Source organism: Astatotilapia calliptera, chromosome 7, assembly GCF_900246225.1.
Source record: "Astatotilapia calliptera chromosome 7, fAstCal1.2, whole genome shotgun sequence".
Lineage (NCBI taxonomy): Eukaryota > Metazoa > Chordata > Actinopteri > Cichliformes > Cichlidae > Astatotilapia > Astatotilapia calliptera.
In genome coordinates, this window is record NC_039308.1 from 7456065 (window position 1) to 7477400 (window position 21336).

At 41.2% G+C, this 21336-nt stretch overlaps 1 protein-coding gene across 2 annotated transcripts in view; it reads right to left on the reverse strand.

Moving 5' to 3' along the window:
- hipk3a (homeodomain interacting protein kinase 3a) overlaps positions 1–21336 on the reverse strand; it is a 38163-nt gene that overhangs the window by 7025 nt on the left and 9802 nt on the right. For both annotated transcript variants that reach the window (XM_026172781.1, XM_026172782.1), the window contains exons 5-17: positions 13736–13859; positions 11711–11830; positions 11060–11146; positions 8311–8495; positions 7998–8160; positions 7524–7647; positions 7289–7383; positions 6938–7092; positions 6481–6642; positions 6024–6392; positions 5697–5858; positions 5298–5572; positions 3981–4129 (exon numbers count right to left, since the gene is read on the reverse strand). In XM_026172781.1, coding sequence (XP_026028566.1) covers positions 3981–4129; positions 5298–5572; positions 5697–5858; positions 6024–6392; positions 6481–6642; positions 6938–7092; positions 7289–7383; positions 7524–7647; positions 7998–8160; positions 8311–8495; positions 11060–11146; positions 11711–11830; positions 13736–13859 — 2170 coding nt within the window. The remainder of the gene's footprint in view (positions 1–3980; positions 4130–5297; positions 5573–5696; positions 5859–6023; positions 6393–6480; positions 6643–6937; positions 7093–7288; positions 7384–7523; positions 7648–7997; positions 8161–8310; positions 8496–11059; positions 11147–11710; positions 11831–13735; positions 13860–21336) is intronic.

A 21336-nucleotide genomic window follows, 5' to 3' on the forward strand; every position in this document is an offset into this window, starting at 1 on the left:
TTACTAACCCAAATTCTGATTTCCTACGTTAAATAGCAGCATTCCTTGTCCTCAGCCAGAAGGTAGGGCTCCACTTGCCACTTTCCACCTCCACCCTAGCCCAGCGGTCTTACCCGTCAGGTCCGAGAGTATTCGTGACTGTGCCTGCCTTAGGTTGTCCCAGGGTTTCGAGGTGGGATCTTACCCGTCATGGGCTATCCAGCCTTCCATACTCGCCTGATACGGGGCCCAAGTGGGCAGGGGAGGGAACACACTGGCTCTGGGAATTAAAGGAATGTAAGCTGCTTCCTTCATTGCATCTTATGTTAAACTATCTCTATAATAAGCTATCTCAATTCTGACTCCTTCCTAGAATAATTTCACATATGGCACTTTGTGTATGTGTGTTTTCTATTCATTAATGTAATTGTCAGTTATTTTCTCTCTTCATTTTACTTTATTTATCTGTTTGTTTGTAACGTTCTACTTTAGTTCTACTAAACCTTGATGTAAAAAACAATACTCCCTTATTTCACGCACACACTCTGCATTTTGCCTACGCACACACTTCTCTCTCAGACTTCCTCTGTTCACACATCACCTTGCACTCACTCTACTATCAACTTTCATAGTGTTATTATTATTTAGTATTTTGTACACCTCACACAGAATCATTCAAATCGAGTACTCACAGCATTCACATCACAACCTTCAACTTTCACTTTCGATCCTGCAAGACGCAGAGATAGACATCTCCTTCACCTAACATAAAACTAAATTACCATATCAACATACAATTACTGAAATTCAAACTCAAATACACCGTTTGTTTTAATAAAGTCAAAGAGTAAACCGGTGTACCAAGTGTATGTACTTATGTGTTTTAAACTGAAAGAAAAAGAAACTCAAACTCTTATAACATCACTCATGCCTCTCTCAAGTTAAAAACACTTCCAAACTTTAAGACATCCTACTTTACATCACCAAAGAAATACCTCTCACACCTTTATTCATCATTCAAAACCTTCTAGTCACCGCATTCACACTTAAACTGTGACTAGAGTTGAAGAATATAACTCAAAACACAATTTCCTAAGAGTATTTTAGACATGCTTGTCATAATCAAAAAAGCAAGTAAAAAACAAACAAACAAAAAATTGAAACCTCCATTAATTCTCACCGCACACACAAGAAATTGAAAAAATAAAACCCACCAGCAACTAATGCTGGAGAAAAGTTACTACTGAAAGTGATGTGTTAGTCTTAAGTATATACAGTGCACTCAATATATTTATATATCTACATCCAAACTCAGTCAGTTACTATGCATCCCCTACGGCAACTCAAAACTTTATTTATAGTCCTTTACTAAACATAAATGGCATTTTAAACACACACTCAACACTGTTTGCAGCAGTATTTGTAAAACCAACTGTGGCTTAAACAGTTCACTGCTTACTCATTTGCATTTTCACTCACACACACCGTCTAAAAATAGCAGCAGCATTGCCTCAGACTCCTTTCACACAGAGATCTCTTATTACAAAGACGTCTTATATTTACAACTACTGTCAGATCTGTCAGCTTTAGCGCCTAACCAATTTCGACAAATTTAAAATAACCGCCCACCAATTAACCAGTATCAAGACTTTAACTGTTTCTGGCCTCATTTCTAAAATCCCTAACTCAATTTAAAAGCGTCAACCAACCCAAACTTTTTTGAAGTTTTAGGTTAAAGTTACACGCCCGAAGTCCACTTCTGCTGGCCAAAAAAGCGCAGATACCGTTGCAAACGGTAAGGAGATTCTAACTCCTAGTTATTCTGGAGTGCCCCAAACTCCACAGTGACCAACTGACTATCCCTCTTCGAGGACAATGTCTAAGCGTCCTTGACATTGGCAAGCGTTACCTCTGAGCACTGCGCTTCCTAGCAGACTCGAACTGCCGTTCTAGAATAATTTATAATACTTTGAAACAACAATCAACACCCGAAACAAGTGTATAACTGAGGCAGGTGCAACCTAGTGGCCAATTTGACCGCTCAGGTCCACTCTTATGACCAAATTTGGACTCTAACCAACACAATAACCAATTCCCTACCAACTACTTGAGACTCTAACTCAATTTCTTTGGGACTTCAACCCATTATTTAAACTTTTCTTATCAGACTCTTAACTACTTTCATTTCTTCTTAGCAGAACTCTAACTGCTTCAACTCATGAGATTTTCATCAAAATCAAAACAGACATCCACCAGTAACTTCAGTGAGTAGACTTAAATTTTATCATGTCCAATTTGGCACACTTTGGAAATAATTCAACAGGTAGTGCCTTACCTTTTGGATAAGCCGGCTTATGCCCACTCACTTAGACCACTGGAATTCATGTCTGCCCGTCAGACCACCTAAGACCCCGGATTTCTCCGTCCAAACCTCCAACTCTCCTTCCCCAATAACCGGACGAAGCCCCCAAATGTTAAGATTCATTATTGAGGAAGGGTACAAGAGGTGATCGAAGAATAACCACACCAATCCGGCCGGGTGAAGTCAAACGATGATTTTAATGAATACACGCGTGGGAAGACACTCTGTACGCAGACAGCCAGTAGTCTTCAACTTAATCAAAGCATGAACAGATATTTTATAGCATCAGGGTTTGTTTACTGACGCCCCTTCATACGTCACAGACACATTTTATACATAGATCAGATCAACATCATCATGACTTTTCACCCAGAAAATCATCTCCTATTTTCATGGCTTGGTACTTTCCGTTCTTATCTTAAAATGAATTGTTCCTCTTTCTTGTCGAGACAACAAGAAACGGTTCCTCTTTTACCGAGACAATTTTGTAGTTACAACCAAACATAACTAACCTCTTCCTCTAAATAAATCTAATTTAAAGTGTGTGTGTGTGTGTGTGTTGACCTCACATGCTCTTTCTCAATTCACCTGTTGCACTTCTGACCTTTTACCAGACCAGAAGCTCACTGAGACTATGTGTATGTCTTCTACTAAATAAATGTTTTAATCAAGAACCTCTACTAAAACCTTAATATAAAATGATCTGATCTTAAGGCCTTCTTAAAGCTATCTGTTACATTGTTAAAGTCTCGTCTTAGCCTGCGGCTCAAAATAACTTCCTGGTTTCACTTCTGCATACAACTTCCTGTCAGCCTGCAACTCAGTCTTTCTGAAAGAGACACTGTTTAAACCTTGGAATGCAATATCCATGCTGCAAATTATATTATTAATGCAATGACAATTATTTAACAATAGCAGTAAAATAATTTCCCTCCTCGACAGTCATTTCATGAACAGAGATTAGAAGAGCTCAGAAAAGGGAAACAAAAACTTTCAGCACCTCTGTAAGTAATCCATCGCAGACAAAGTGTATAAACTGCACATTGTCTTTCCATGTAATCTATGCTGTGAACCATTTCTTGGCTGAAAGCAGAAACTTTCAAGTTTTTGCCAGTACGCGACCACACACACACACACACACACACACACACACACGCGCGCAAGCTTCAGAGATGCAGATTATGTTACCGCCACTCAGAAACAGCAGTTTCCTGGTAAACAGTGGCAGCATAAAAGACAGATTCTTGAGTATAAACATACAGCTGACTGCACAAGCTGACAATATCAGAATCAGTATATGCCATTAATCCTTGGGGTGGGTTGTTTAACTTTGTAACATGCACTCAATTCCAATCGGGAAGAAAAATGAAATTTACAATTGACTTAGTAGTCGATTAAAATCTGCCTCACTATTACTTTGAAAGTTCACTGGCTTCTTACAAGTTAGTCCTGATCCCTGGTTTTCCCTTCCAGCTGTTCACTGTTGTTACAGTCAGCCTCATAGACAAACACACAGTACCACATACAGAGTGTGGGAAACACAGAGTCCTCCTGGAATGATCTCCTCTAAGTAGAAGCAAACCTTAGTTCAAACCTGTTAACGGCCTATATATTAACAAGAGAAAGGACACAAACTGACCTGTCCAAAGCCCAGAGGGTGCTGCTGCCCAGTCACCTTTTGCTGTCGGGACAGCAGGGGGGCAGATGGGAGGAGGGGGATGGAGGAGGGAGTGCTCTGTTGTCCTACGAAGCTGCATCGCCCTTTGGACCGGGACCAGGACTCTAAGACTGGAAGAGACAGAAGACACATTATTCAAACAAAAGCATATACAAAACCAAAAATAGACTCCAGGTTTAGTCTGTGTGACTAAAAAGTAACAGCAACAACCACAATGACTTCAAACAAGAATGCACACCAGAGTGACAGTAGGTTTACTCTGTTTAAAGAACATGAAACTTTTGGCATCTCAAAATGTGACCATTACTAATTTAAGTTAACATGACATATTTTAACCTGTCATGACTCAAAATGTTAAAAAACAAACAAAAAAAAAAAGAGAAAAAAAAGCCTTACTCCTGAATATATGTAAACAGCTGGGAATCTTCACATACAACACAGAACCATTAAACAGATAAGAAAATCCATAAAATCAGGCAAAGGGGAAAATGGACACTCAGAAAATGGCATCTGAGCAAAGTTGATCCTCAGACTCTGATCTGTATCAGTTTTAAACTCACTGCACAATTAACACATTTATAATACCAAATTATATTCTGGGTATAGAAACTGATCTCATGTCAGTGTCTTAGGATAACTTTTGCTGCACAGCAAGAACCAACGGCAAAAACTCAAGCTCTGGTCCAGTACCAAACCAAATGCATCCTCCTTTCCCCCTCCGTACGTAGGATCCAACAGAGTATCCTGTCCTGTCTTTATGTAAACCTTTAGAAACTACTGTAATACAATGTGGATCACTGATGGAAGACTATGCAGATTTAAAGAAGAAAAACTTTTGAGGAACGTTTCAACTCAAACGGAGGGAAAGCCATAACAGAGGCAATGTTAGCATTGCCTACAATGGATGCATCTTTTGAGGTCTTAGACTAGAAGAAAGTCTTCTGCTGTTGTCTCTTGATCACCTGTTAAAGCCTCTATGACCCACTAGGGGGCGGTAAGCCCCTACTGCTTCCAAATGACCTGTAAAGCAAACACCACCAAAGCACAGGTGACAGACCACACAACTGGGCCAAAAACATGACCACCCCCACCACTATTTCAGGTGGGTTGTTTAAAAACTCCACTTTTATACACTTTTTAAAGAAAAACAAAAACAGCGCAAAGCTCTCTGTACGTGTAACAAAAAGCAAACAAAAAGATACAATAAAACAAAAACAACCTCAGATTATAATTATACACATAGACAAACTTTGCATTGAAGAATCAGATTTCACTGACCGTTTCTCTGGACACGCTCCTCTATCCCCTGAGTGTTGTTATTCTGCACTCTCATTGGTGGAACTACCATTGTCCTGATGCCACGTGGGCTCCTGCCCTGCACAGTAGGCGAAGGTAGTGGCGCTACTACGGCAGCCAAAGATGGGTGGTTGTTGTGGTTACTGTTGTTAAGGTAACGATAGGAACTGTTGCCGCGAGGGGAAGTCGACGTGTCGGATGAGGGGGAGCCTTCCACTGTGTCACAGCCGCTCTCGTGACCATCATCCTCAGACATGCTGAACGGGAGGGGAGGGACAAACAAACATAAAGAAGATTCAAGCAACCGCTACTTAAAAGTGTTTTCAGTGTTTTTCTGTTGAGCAACTTTTTTTTTAGTTACTGAAGGATGTAAACTGCTACCTGTTGGCTCTCTTGCATGGTGAGACTGAAGGGCTGGACTGAAGAGAGTTGGAGGCAAACGAACTGGTGCTGAGGCTGCTGTCGGGGCTGCTCAGTGAGCACACTCTCTCCATAGACAAACTGGTGTTTCCGCAAGCCTCACACACACACTTCTCTTTGCACCTGAGGAGACGTTTTTAGATTTTTTTTTAGTCTGAAACAGCCGAATTTAGAGGTAGTCTCTTGTATAATGCAGGGACTTTCACAGAATGTTGTACGTGAAGCTGACATGTTTTCCCTCATAAGCAGGGTGAGCTTGAACGAGTTAATTTTCCTGATTATACTCACTCATTCAGACGGCACCTCAGTGGTTGTTCCTCCCCACCCTCATCCTCTGCATCTGTCAGATCACTGTGGATGCTGATAACGCTGGGCGTGGGGCTCCCGTCAGTGCCGGCCATCAGAACCGCTACATCTCGCTGCCTGAGCAAGTCCGACTCTCTATTAGCGTTCGTCGCCACCTCTTTGAAGCAGCTCACTTCCTCCTCTGCATCATCATCGTCCTCATCTGTGTTTTGAACTTCTGGTTGCCTGGTTTCCACTAAAGGCACCTCCCTTTGAGGCTGCTCCCTTCCTGCCACTGCCTGTTCAACAGCATCAGCCATTTTGGGGGTCCGACATCCAGTGATGTGGACGTTGCTGGAGTGAGACAGGTTCCTTTAAACAGAATTATTTCATAAATGTTTAATATATCAGTGACAGAGAATCTAAAATCCAAAGACGTGCACAAGGAGCAGAAGCCAACCTGTTGTGACTGCGCCTATTCCTTTTATTGGTTGGCTGTGGCCACACAACGTGAGCTATGCCAATGTTGATCGGCTGATGGGCCGAGAGCGCTGGCATCTGATTAGTCAGAAGAGGTTGTTTGATCACTGCGTTATAGTGGCTGTTGTGTGGACGCACTTTCCTGTTACAGATTTTAAGAGTAAAGGGTGAAAGAGAAACATGAAGCTCCATATTTCGGGTAAAATCATAAAGAGAATAGAAAACATGCTGTGACATGATAAGAAAAACAGTTACAACTCATGACAAGAACTCCAGTAATGATATTTCAACCCTGCTTTGCACATAATTTGGTAATTCCCAAAATGAATCTTATCATTTTTGCACACATGCCAATAAAGAATGTGACAGAAAAATGTTGACCAGTGCAAGTCTTGCAAGCAGGGACTTTCCCCAGACTTTAAGTCTTTGTGACTCACCCCCAGTCGCTGATTCGCTGAGGTCCAGCTGTGGTGTCCTTGGTTAGGGAGGATGGTGGTGGTGGTGGTGGGTGAGAGGGAGGAGGCCCTACTGGAGTCATCTGCTGCCAGGCTGCTGGGACAAGGAGCTGCTGCCCCCGGTTAGACCAGGCCTGCTACAGGGACAAAGGAGTCAAATCATAGATGTTATGTAATCTTCTTTTGATCTCCATTGGCGTCAGAAGTGGTTTTTGAGGAACTTCTACTCAGTGACGCATCAGCAGTAGGGCGACGGGAGCTGAGAGTTACTCAGGGTGTGTCTGCCACTGCTTCTTTAACAGTTCAACTTATTGTTGCATGTACAGAGCTTACCTGAGCTATTACACCAGGCCTCACAGGTAAGGGTTGTATAGGAGGTGCCTGAGTTGCCATGGGGACAGAATAACCTGCTGGCTGATTAAGGTTGCCTTAAAAAACAGAAAATTTTAATTAAATTAAACTGTTACACAATAACTAAATTTTATGCCATTTGGGTAAAGTTACTTCTTAGAAAATATAAAATGAATGTTGTGTAACTGCCAAAAGAAGCTATGAACATTCGATATACCTTGCATGGTTGGAGGACAAAGAAGGAGGGCAGGTGGGAATGAGTCACTGCACCCAAACTGACCATTTCCGGTTGTCAGAGCTATCCCCGGATGCAACACTGATGGAGCCGACTGGGTGATAGCCTGCTTCAGGTACGTGTACACAGAGGCAACGGCAGAGCAGAGAGCAGTGAGTGATAGACAGAAATCAGGTGAGAAGGTAGAGGAGAAGAGAGGAAATGAAAAGGAGCGGTGACAAAGAGACACAACAAAGGTTAGCCATGAAAAGAAGATAACGACAGCGGTGCCAGTGAAGTCAATGTGACAGAAATATTTAATCCAGTTTACTACAGTGATGCATTACAGCAACTTCAGGTCAACATTAAAGAATATGCCAACAGAAACAATATGTTAATTAATTGTACATGTTTAGAGGCATTTATGCACTTGCTGTGCTGAATGACAGACTAAACCTATTCCTAGCACATTCTCACCTGAGTGTGGATTGGTATGTTGCTGTAGCCCAGGAGGCCAGAGGAGGCAGTGGGAGCTAGAGGTGGCCTTGAGAAATGAATGGTGTTCTGGTTGAGAGCGTCAAAAACTGCATTGCTGGACCGAGTGTGGCACATGTCCATGATGCGGAAAGATGACTGCACACTGGTAAGGGTGACAAGGGAAGCTGTACGTTTGTGGTTCACGAGTACATACTGTATTTTTACCATGCCAGTGTGCTCTAAGTTAGACAGGAGAAAGGAAGCACACAGGAATGTGAAAATCAACACATCTTGTGAGCTGTCGTAGTCTTACTGGTTGCTGTGAGGGTAGTCCAGAAGATGAGTCATAGTGAGGAAGGGGTGACTGAGGACACTGGTGGGAACAGTCCTGTCTTCGGCATCGACCAAAAGCATGCTCTTAAGCAGAGACACAAACTCCCGCCTGTCTGCCTTCTCTGCTTGCATGTCAGCGTTATCAGGACTCAGCACCAAGTTCACCTAATTGACAGAGCAAGTCACAGCCACAAACTTAGGTTTAAATATATATTTTGTGAAGGTAAGACTTGTATTGTATTGTAAGGTGTTTTATTTGTGTCTGGTGTAGGGATGGGTATCGTTTAGGTTTTATCCGATACCGGTGCCAAATCGGTACTTTTGAAACGGTGCCGGTGCTCAAACGGTGCTCAAACCGGTGCTTAAAGAATGGAGAACACAAAATTGGTCCAAAAACCTCTCATGTTCAGCTGTTTTTTGTAAAAATATAACAATGTTAGCCTTTTCTGCAGCTATGGGGCATATATGGTATCACTCTTGGCTGGAAGCAGTGCTTAAACAATGGAAAAAACACAAACTTTGTCCTAAACCTCTCATGTTTAACTGTTTTCCACTTTTTCTTTGGTCATTTTAGCCTTTTTAGCCAGGGTGAAGGGAGTATCTGCCATCAAACAAGAAGACAGCCGCATGTAGCTACGACGGTGTTTGCTAGTTCACCTTACATGCATTAATGTAATAACGTGGTTAGCCTACTCAACGTAAATTAGCTACTCACGCAGAGAAGAACGGCTGCTGCCACCATCATCCTCATCATTTCTGCTACACTGGCAGGGCTAGGGGCCAGGACTCTCCTCTTCGTGTTTTTGGGGGATGTTGCATAACAGTAGAGCTGGGCGATAGAACGATAACGATATGTATCGCGATATAACTTTTACTCGATAGAGAAATTAAGCTATCGCGATAGACCTCGCCGCTCTTGTCCTCTTAATAAAAAAAAAAAAAAAAAAAAAAAAAAAAAAGGTCAGCCAATCCAAATTAAGTAGCGCAGAGCCGAACCAATCACAGCCGCAGCGTCACGTCGCGTGACTTGTTACGTACAGCACAAGTGCCAAGCCGCACGTGTGTTTGTTTGGGAAGCAGCCAGCTCGTAATGGAGGAAATGAGTGTGCCGACTAGAAAAATCAACCGAGCGTGACCGAAGAGAAAACAGATGATGGTTCCAACGCCGGAGAGATTGTCGAACGGAAGAGCCATAGAAGTTCCGTAGTGTGAAGGTATTTCGGCTATTTCAAGTCTGACAAAAAACAGAGTAGCGTGCACTGTAAATTGTGCCGAAAGGAAGTCTGGAAATACAATAAACTGGTGCATGCGTCACACTGTGCGCCACGTTATTGTTTCGGTGAAATGAATTTCTACAATACTGTTACTGTTAATTCTACTCTCTGCAGTGTTTAAATGCTTACATATACACACAGTTACTGTCCGTCCACACATACGACTCGGTTCTGCTTCTATGCCCCAGCTTTGTTTACTTTTTCCCACCGAGGCTTCTAGACTTCTGATTGGCCAACATTTCTGCACGGTTAGGAATCTAGCGCCACCTGCTGCTTTGGCATGTTCATAGCAGCGTTTTCCTTCATTTCTGCCTTTATGTGTGGACGGGATTATTTTTTAAAACGAAAACGGAAAATCTCCGTTTTCAAAAATACCCGTGTACGTGTGGACGTAGCCTCAGTCTCTGACTGGAAGCGCTAATTCGTCATTCGGCTTTTGTCAGACTAAAGTAACTGTTAAAACTGTTTGAAAAGCTAAGCTATACAAGAAGGAGAGATGGAGAATTTTCTTTTAGTTCTCAGTTTATTTGATATTGACAAAAGTTAGTCAGTTTTGTCTGTTCTTCTGTAAAACAAACTAAGATTTATTTTTAGAATTAATATTTTGTTTCTAAGTGGTATTGACAATTTAGTCTGTTTCGTTTGTTCTATTTTGAAACTTAAACGCTTTAGCGGCTGCCTTTTGTGTAGTTTGCAATATTTGCCTTTATTTATCTGAAAAAGTCTCATGTTCCTTAAGTACATCTACCCTGTTGAACTTATTATGGGAAATAAATATTTAAATAAAAACAAGCTGCTGATTATTTCACATTTTACTTGTGAGCAACGGCACATTTAAATCTTACAAATATAGTTATTTGGCTTATATCGTGATAGATATCGTTATCGCCTGAAATTAAAAAAACATATCGTGATATGAAAAAATCTCATATCGCCCAGCTCTACATAACAGGCAACCCACCCGCAGTAGATGTGCTCGGTGTGAGGTCTCGCAGCAAGCTATCAAATACGGCGCATTTCTGGGCTTTTAAAAAAAACGCTATGCGTCGCCAGGTGTTTCATCGGATTCGAGGTGTTACCTCCTTTGACAGTATCACAGTATCAGCTTAAAGCACTTGTTGCTGCTGAGTTTGCATATTTTGCTATGAAGTACAGCCAGACTTTTGACCGCTTCGCCTTGGGCATTTTTAATCTGTAGCTCTGCTCTAACAGAACGTACGTACCTGGCCCCGCCTACTATCCTCGGAAACGTAAAATGATTGGCTAGAATCTAAAGTGTATCACAGCTCAGGAAAAAAAAGCACCGAAATAAAGCACCGAAATGTGCGCTGCTTTTCGGTCTGGTTACTACCGTTTATGTCAGAACCGGTGCCATCATGGCACCGGACACCGGTACCCATCCCTAGTCTGGTGTGGTTTGATTTGATGCAAGTGATTTGGTTTATAAAGACTCACGTGGGCTATGTCATCCAGACAGCTGAAGATGTACTTTCTGGCCTCTTTGGATTTAAGTCCTGTCTCTTTCTCATGCTCCTCTGTTGTCTGGAGGATGAACAGGAACATGAAGATAAATATTTCAGACACATAAATGTAATATGTTAAGACTTTTGTATAAGCAGGGGTTTGCATCTCTGTGTTTTGGAAATTATTACTGGATTTGTTTCAGAGATGAGGGATGAAAGGTTAGAGTATTACATAGCAGGGAGAGCAAACTATACACGTCAGCATGCAAATCTGGACGCGCAACTTGTTCCAACTGAGTTTTGCTGGAAAGTACACGTACAGATAAACACTCGGCTTACATTCATTTAAACTGTATTTAAAGTCAGCTCAGCAGGTAGTCTAAACACAGTTTCACATTTCCTTCGGCTTTCCTCCGGGTTTGCCGGCTTTGTTCTGTTTGGAAAAGATCATGCAGCTGTTTCCTATTGGGAATGTACTGCCACTTCTTATTTTTCCATGACTGCAAGGATCTTTCACTTGACTTTTTTCAAAAATTTTAATAAACAATTACTGACTTTTAATGATGTGTAGTTGGCAGGAAGAGGCAGACATTGTGTTTGTGTCATATATGTGTCTATTTTTGTAGGATCTGAATGCACATACTTTTAGTCTCCACGATGCATAGGGAGAATCTGATTCTTTGGAGAAGAAACGAGAGGTCTTGGTCCCCTTGTTGAGCAGCTGCTCGGGAGGCAGGCCTTGAGTCTGAGAGATGTACCGGATCTGAGCGGTGAAAGAAAGCAGACAGGACGCAGTGAGGAAGAGGCAGAGGAAGGAAGAGGAAGAAAATAACAGGAAAGTCACAATCAGTCACAACAACTTACATAATCACTGCATAAAACCACACCAACATGAGCATCACGAATGTAATGAATTTTACCCAGTTTCTATATTAGTTTAAATCAGCTGATGCAGTCTGCTTGTGTAAATATGTATATGACTATTCTTTAAAAAGAACATAAGGTAGACTGAAACACTTTCTCCAACATGTATCCCATAGTGCATGTTGGAGAAACCATTTTATTAATAACAATCTTCACCCACAAAATGTAATCAAAGGCTCAAATGTTAAGTGACAGATTCATATGTTCTCAGTCCATGTGTAAGAAAGGATGGCCACCTTTTACCCTTTCCCCCTCTAACTAACAAGTCCAAACTTTTTGTAGTTGACTGCAAGAAATCACAAAGTTTAACACAGCTGAATCATGTAATTTCACAATGTTTTTATTGGGATGTGTAGGCCTCTATCTGATGTTTATTTAATGAGCATGAAAATCCATTTCTATTTATCAGCCCATGCTTAATTTTACTAATTTGTGAGACATTTTAAAATGCCACTGAAGGTGGGATTACCTTCGCAGTGTGATAACACAGAAGTAAACCATCGTGCCCTGATGTAGGATGTCTTTTACCAAGATTGGTTGAGCTGACCCCCCAGGCTTGATTAAACATCTTAAATACTACGATACTCCAGAAATTCCATGAAAAACACAAATCCTACAGTAACAATTTTACAGTGTGTATGTGTGTACATGTCATGTCTACGGCCTAGAACAAATACACCGACTTGCCAGAGAGCACTGGACTGAGAACCTGCTGATGGTGCACTGAACGCCAACCACACTGTCTATGTGTGCACAAGTGTGTGTTATGTGTGCACGTGTGAGTGTGCGCACTTGTCTACCATCAGGCTTATGTTTATAAATACATTTTGCTGTGTAGAGTGGAACTGCAGTGAGCCTTGGCATAGGACAGCATGCTTTTCGGGACTCGATGTGCACGCGTGAGTGTGTGTCCTGGCATGGCCTTGTGATACAGAGCTGTCAAAGCTCAGCGGATGACTATCAGCTACTCTGTGACTGATGACAGTTCAAAGCATTAGCTTCTTATAGAGGAACAAGGACCTCCAAAAACACTGAGAAACACACAATAAAGCAGGGACGATTTTAAAGAATCGATTGCTTGGTTGCCAAACCAAGCAATCGATTCTTTAAAAAAAACAAAACAAAAAAACAACTACGTTTGATTATTTGATGTTTGAAATTCATGTCAAAACACACAACGGTGTCCCACTTTTTTCCCTTCAAATTTCTAAACCCATGACGGCCTTCATCCTGGACCTCGATGAGTTGACTATGGTCAAATGCAGGATAATCCTGCACTAGTCTGTGAATGTGTTATGGGCCTGTTCCCATGCTCCCTCTCCCTTGCCGGGGGACTCCGTTTAGGGTCCCTGTTGTATAGTTTAGATCGCCCAACCCTGTGGGAAGATAATCACACACTGCCAGGAACAATTTCCTGATTCACTTAGTCCAGATTAGTATTAGGTGGACTTCATCAAGGATTTGTTGGACCACAGTCATAAAGCAGGAGAGAGATTGGGAAGCAACAACAAATGAAGGTTTAACTGTGTAATAAAAATACTATCGTTAGGCTCCTGGGAAAACACAGCCAAGAATGAATTATACACACTAAATTTATTTTCTGCAAAAATGAGGTTTAATTTTATTTTCTCCACCTTATTCCGCCTTCATTTATGAAAGGTCTCCCTCTTCAGGCTTTCTGTCCTTGAGAGTGTGCATGTGTGTGCGCGCGTTTGTGTGCGTGTGTGCGGGAGGGGAAAGTCACCTGGTCGTACTCCAGCGCTCCAGGGTAGAGAGGCCAACCCAAGAAGAGCTCAGCTATCACACATCCCAGCGACCACATGTCTATGGCCTCACAAAATGGCAGGCCCAAAATAATCTCTGGAGCCCTGCAGAGAGAAAAGAGAAAGAAAAGGTTACGCCTGGGAGTTGTTCACCAAGTATAATCACAAACAGGTCATACTGACACAACCCAGAGAACAACAAAATAAGTATGGATTGACAAGAGTGGAAAGGCTGGGACCGCTGCAGCTTTTGTTGGATGGAGCTCAAAAGAGGTTGAACAGGAATGTTTATGAGAACAAAAAGGTAAAACAGCTCAGCAGACACCAAGCATACACCCAGGGCATTAAAGACAGCCCAGGGACTAGTGGATGAGAAACTTGCACTTCTGGACTTGTCTGTTTAGTTGCATAATTAACCGTTACATTTAGAACACAATGAACTTTTCTGAAACTAAGACCGTTGTGGCAATGTGGGAAGACAGAACCATGAAAACCATTCAAGAAAAACAGATTATTGTAAGAACTTGGCGCCTAATTGTTATTTGTTTGGAACAATTTTCTGGTATTTCAGCAAAAAGATCTCTTATGGCTGGTACCCATTTTTAGCATCATTGATGACCAGAGATGGGCAGTAACTAAAACTAAAACCGTGATTTTTTGCGAGAATGTCTCATGACAGTGACGTTAGCAAGTGCGACGTTTGTGACAACAGCTGTGTGCAGATCAACAATGGATCATATATCAAGTGCGGGAGGGAGTATGAGCGTGCAGCGTTTAAAGAGTGGAAGTACTGAGCTTACTTTGAGTTTGATTCCATAAAAAGTGACAAAAACATTAGCGTCCATTAGCATTGTGCGTGGGAAGAAAACTTCTTTTTACAGCGAACCCCCCCACTTCCAAGCAAGCACCGATTTTCCCTGGCATGTTTAACTAAGACATGGTTAAAAACTTTGTTTCAACAATGAATCTTTCTGTATTATACATAAGGAACATTATGAATACCACCATGCTGCCTAGCATATGACTGTCAAAAAGGAACCAATTACCATGTTGTCAGCAGGATATTCTAAGAACTTAAACCAAATACATCCATATGACATGCATTCATTCCGGCAACAAAAGAACTAAATCTCTTTCAAAGAATGGACTTTGCCACTTGCGCAATTTACTGGGTCTCGTAATCTTGCAGTAGTTTCTTGAGCTGGTGGATGAAAACAATGCTCTATCAGGCCTGGACACAGCAGCTGAGAAACACTGCTGCAAACAGCAACCACTGCTGTGACGACCACAGGGAAAATGACTGTTGCCAAGCAACAACTGGACGCAGGACGATAATGTAACCGCATTACTGGGTGATAAATGGGGCCATCAGTCATCGCACTGTGTGTACATGTCTGTGAGACTGTCTGCTTGTGTGTAGACACACAAACGCATATGTCAAGTTCATTTTTACAGAGCCCAGGCTTTCTGCCCTCCTTGGCTTGCAGGAAATTACACTTTGCCATTTCCCATTGCTCATTCAGGAGGAAGAAGCTCAGTTACGCAACACCAAAAAGAGCCTTGGGGTAGATGGCCTCAAACATTTACAGAACAGTCCTGTAGCAGGGAATAAGACGGTGATTGTGGGTTTCCTTGTTCTAAACATGCTTGAAGTGGTTGATTTTATCTGACAAACCAAAAACCAACCATTTTTCAAACAAACAGAAAGGCTAATAAAATACTTTTAAAATCTTTACTAAAATAATGAATTAAAAAATGATTCATACTTATTGAAACAACAAATAAAAATAGATACATAATGTCCCTTGTTGAGAAACTGCAGTCATAAAATAAGACAATGCTGCTGGAGATTACAACCAGTGTATTATTCTGATGTAGGAAGAGGAAACAGTGGTTCTTGTTTTAACTGTCATCACACCCATGTGCTTCTGCTGTTTCCTTAAAGTCAAGAACAGATCACACGGCAGCAACTCAATGCATTTGGACACGTACACACAGTCAAGTTTAAACTGAGCACCAGAAAGGGGAAGAAAGCAGAGTTTAGTGACACTGAACGTAGCAGTGTCCCACAGCTGGTCTACTGGGATTTCCCCCAACACAGCCATCTCTAAGCTTTACAGAGAATGGTCTGAGAAGGACCCAGAAAAATGCTTTGTTATTAATCAACAGAGAAAAACTTCCAGACGGTTTCATGCTGATAGGAGGACAACAGTAACTTAAATAATCACTTGTGAAAATGTTGAATCAGATGGGCTACAATTTGTATGAACTCACCAAAAACATTGCTTTGTCTCCTGAAATCGTAATTTTTGCTGCAACATCTGCACAAGCAACATGAGAGTGTGGTGCCATCCTGCTTTGTATCAACAGGTCAGTCCAGTGGTGGTGTAATGCTGTGAAGGTTATTTTCTTAGCACACTTTGGGCCCTTTAGTACCAACTGAGCATGTGCAAATGTGTAAATGTCTACTTGGGTATTGTTGGAAACTATGTCAACAACATAACCATCTTCTGATGGCTACTTCCAGCAGGACAATATGCCACGTCACACAGTTCAAATTGGTTTCTTGAACATAACAATGAGTTCACTGTACTCTAATGCCATCCACAGTCACCAGATCTCAATCCAATAGAGCACCTTTGGGATGTGGCGGAACAGGAGGTTCTCATTATAAATGTGCAACAGACAAATCGTCACCAACAACAGCTTGTTCAAACCATGCCACAAAAAACAAAACAAAAAAAACAAAATCAAGGCAGTCCTGAAGGTAAAAGGGCATCTGTAAAGGTACCAGTAAGTAACTGAAAAGTCTTCGGTGACTGTGTCTATTCTTAGCTGCTATTAAATCTAGAGTCAGTAGTAATGATTTACAGTAATTATAAACTACCCAAGTGTTGATGCTCAAATGGTATGGTAAATGGGAAAGACTCCACTACACCTGAAAGTGATTCCTCGAGGCTGACATTTTGAAACGGAAGAGTCAATCTCTCTAGTTTAGACAGTACAGCCCATGTTGGTAAGCTTCAACTGCACTTAAATTTTAGTCAGTATTAAGACCACTCATTTTGTCACTTTATCTAAGGAAGATACAAGATGCTATTCTCCACCAACTACACAAGCAAAAACTCAGTTCAGCTGTGCATTACAGGCCTATAGCAAAAATAAACAGTCCACATGCATATGGTCAAGGGAGAGATGGAGACACAAAAATAAACCTGAAGAGAGGAGTGTGTATGTGCACATGCATGTGTTGTTGTTGCCCCCCAGAGCAATAGCGGCAGCCTTCCAGATCTATAAAAGCTCATCACACAACACACAGCTGACACTCCCGCACACACACGCACACACCCACACCCACAGGTGTTTGGCAGGCAAACCAGGTTCCAGAACTAACTAGTCTCACTAGAAAGCAGCAGCTACGACACGAATAAACAGTGCATACAGTATGGCAACACACTGCTGCGGTGTTCAGAGAACAGAAATAACTATGGACACACACACACACACACACTCTCTCTGGACACGTGTTTAATTGATGTTGATGTGATGGGACTTGGTACAGGACACGTGAACCCTGTGCTTGAACAAACTGCAAGCAGAGCTGATTCATCATGATTACATATCAAACAACGGCAGCATTTCATGTTGCAGGAAACACGTCAACCAGAGCAGCAACATTTGAAGCTTTCTGTTGCATTTTCAAAATGTTTGTAACAATTCCTTAAGACTAACTGATCTTTGCTTCTAATTTGTAAAAAATAAAATAAAAAACCCAAACAAACAAACTTGTAAGTAATATGAAGGCAACTCAATGAGTTCTCAGGCCACACCTTTACAAACATGGATGCATGCCTGTCATTCATTTGTGACAACAACTAACACATGCTAACAGATTTTTGCTACTTCCTCCTTCCATCAAGCATCTACGAGGCCATATTTGTGATACATGCACACGCACACTTAAGGCCATACTACTCACACAGTTGCTTTATCCTACCTAGTGACAATATGTACACAATTTCTGCACAAATGTGTGGATTGGTGGGGAGGAAATTACCCGACGCTGGTCAGATCTTGGACTAAAAAAAGTTGGCTCAAACAAAACTGACAATGAGGTGATCTGTGGCCAATCCAGTACACTGTGTACTACACCAAATGTCAGCAGCACAGAGGTTGCTAGAGGGAAAGCTAAGGCAGTGTAAAATAAGCAAATGAGCAAAGTGACAGCAGCTTTGAGGCATTTCACTTTAGCTACACCAAGTTTTTATTTGTATTTTGTAGGAGTTTTTTAAACTGCAAAACTGCAGCCAAATAAGTTGACATGACTGACTGGTACTCGACATAAGCAGATATCATCAGCCATGGTAAAGGTGTGGTGACTTTATGGCAGACTACATTACAGGATTAGTAAGGAGGAACAACTAACAAATAAAATGACAATTATATTATTTAGTCATCCAGATCAGCCTCAGATATATTGAATATCGTCTCAATGGCAGCTACCTGACATTTATTCACCTGTTCACATGATTACATTTCACTGCTTTGTAGAATGTAACCACTATCATTGTTTTACTTCATTAGCATTTAAACACCACAATAATTTTCACTTAGATTTTGTTTATTATCTACACAAACTGCATTTGTATGCGGCTGATTATTATAACATTCACACTAACACAGTAGCCAGTGTTTATAATAATATCAATAGCCATAACAACAAAACTGATCTTATTAGCTTATTAGAAATATAGTGTAACAGTTTAATTGTGTTTAAGTGTAGCTCTGGACACACCAGTTTCAGATTTTTGTACAAACAGCTGCTTCACCACACAGTAGCATAAATAATCCATCTGGAGTCCCCAGAAAGATCAATAAGCTTGCCACACAGACACACAGCTACGCAGATTAGGTGTGTGTACTATCATATCATATAATACAATACAGGTGTACAATTTTACGTGATAAAAAACTGACATATCACGAAATCAGTGTTATAGAGATGCCGTGTGTTTACATTCCCTAGTATCCACAGAATGTGATAAGCCCAGGCATGTCAAAACGATGATTTAATACTGAAAAAGGCAGCTACTTAGACAACCTCTAACAAAGCACAGTACGTTGCAAAATATGCAAGAAAGCCGTTACTGCTAAAGGAAGACACAACAAATTAGTTTCAACGAAGACTAGAGATGCTGGCACCTGGTGATGCGAAACCCAAAAGTAAAGAAATCACTTAAAGCATTGCTGGAGTTGGCAGTCCATATAACAGGAAGTGGAAACGGTGGACGGAAATGACTGGTTATGTGGTGGCAAAGGCAGGGCTTTAAGCAGCTAGTTAAAAATCCCAACTCAAGATTCCCAGGTACAAAATGTTTTTTAGGTTCAGTTTTATTATGTGACAATATTGAGCAGGCTGCATAAGAGCTACAAAGTTAAGTTAGTTACTTAACAGTAACTAAGTCAGTTAAGTACGTTTGTTTTTATTTCTATAGCATCAGAAGTAGGGCTGCACGATTAATCGTTAGAAAATCGCGATCTCGATTCATACGTATGTGCGATCTCATTTCCAAATGACAACGATTTTAAAAAAAACACAAAAAAAACAACAACAACCAAAAAAAATAAATAAATAAAAAAAATTTAAAAAAAGACGACGACGATTGTACCGCATTTTGATCCGGGACGTAATCTGCATGAAAACAAGCGCTCACTCTTCCTGCTCAACAAATGACAAGGGCGGAGCCTTATACCACGTGATACAGAAGCTGTGCGATGCTAAAATTAGCAGGGAAAAAACAACGGAGAGCACATCAGGGATGACGAGAAAGTGACAGGAGAAAATCCATCCCGGTCAACCACCCAAACATCAATAACGGGAACCTTATACAGCGCTTCCCTATACACGTCGAACTCCCGCAGGCACAAAGAAATTACGGAGGCTATCACTTATCACCTGACCAAAGATATGGCTCCCATCAACACTGTGCAAAACGAGGGATTTAGGAAAATGATCAACACCCTAGACAAACGCTACACAGTGCCGTCCCGCAACTATTTTTTTTATTGTTGCACTACCTGCTCTATACACGCAGTGTCGAGCAATGGTGGAGACGGAATTTCAAGCAGTACAACATTTTGCGGCAACAACAAAACGTGAGATATTTGTTGTTTTTATGTTTATTTATTGTTTTTATGTTCAGTCTCAACTGTTACGAAGTTGATGTGCAGTTAATAAGTGCAATAAATATTTATACTGGAAAAGAAAATCGTGAGAGAATCGTGATCTCAATTCTAAGCAAAAAAATCGTGATTCTCATTTTATGCAAAATCGTGCAGCCCTAATCAGAAGTATCATCACAAAATTCCTTCAAATATCTTAATACAACTTTGAGTCTATGCTACACAATCCTAACGCAGATGTGTGTACACAAGCACATACACACAAAAACAAGCGCACACAGGTGAAAAAGGGGTCAGTATATAAAAAGAGAAGTGCAGGTAAATTAGGAACCAGCAAACAAGAGACAGGGAATGTATTTAATGTTTTATCATATACATACACTTAATGTGAGTATCATATATTATTCACTCAAAGTACAAGAAACGTATCATGGAATCAGGTATGGACTTCACTGGCAGGTTTCCCTGCAGACTAAATGTCAGTTAGGAAACATGATACCAAACATGGTTACAACTGATTTCCACAGTTTTACTTCCACAGAGAACGGCAAATAAAAAAAACCCAACAACAACAACAAAAAAGTCATCTTCTAGCCCTACTTTGTAAAACTGTGCCAACGTGGGTGAGGCAGCAACTTAACTCAACATATGGGTACTGCATTTTGAAAAGAAGCTCAAGATCTGCCTAGGACTCTGTCAAATTAGACCTCGACAAAGACACATCTGAATATCTACATGTACAAGATGTACGACACTAGGCGCCAAAGTAAAACATCACTTCAGTGGCAAAGACATCACACCTAGCTTAAGGAAGGCTACACACCCTGCCCCGATCTGCAACTGTGTTAAGATGATAGCAGTCTTTACTTCTACCTGAGCTGCTTAGCTGAATTATTCACATAGCCCAATGCTCCATTTTCACTGTGGGAGGTGGTTTTACGTCAACAACCCCCACAGCACAGAACAGTCACCTCACCAGGCCCTGCTGTGTCATGCTACTATGGCAACATCACATAAGCACATGATGAGCACAAAGGTTTCAGCTACAACTTTCTAGTTACAGAGCAAGGCTTAGGGGAAATCAATAAAGTTCAAGTTCATACCATCACCCTCTCAACTCAAGCACGGTGCTCACTACCAGATAAACCCAAACTATGTTGACATATTGCGCCTTTGACGCCGACAGTGAAAGATAAAATAAAATGTACACACTCACAAATTATGTAAAATGGATGTGATAATCTTTATAAGAATATAATTTCCGATCCTATAAAGTCTATCCAACTTGAATGCATATTCCTTTACAGGCTTTTGAACATGCAAACAGGAGGATCAAAAAACCCAACCTTTAATTACTGGACATGCTACCACTTGAACCACAGATTACCCAGTGAGTCAT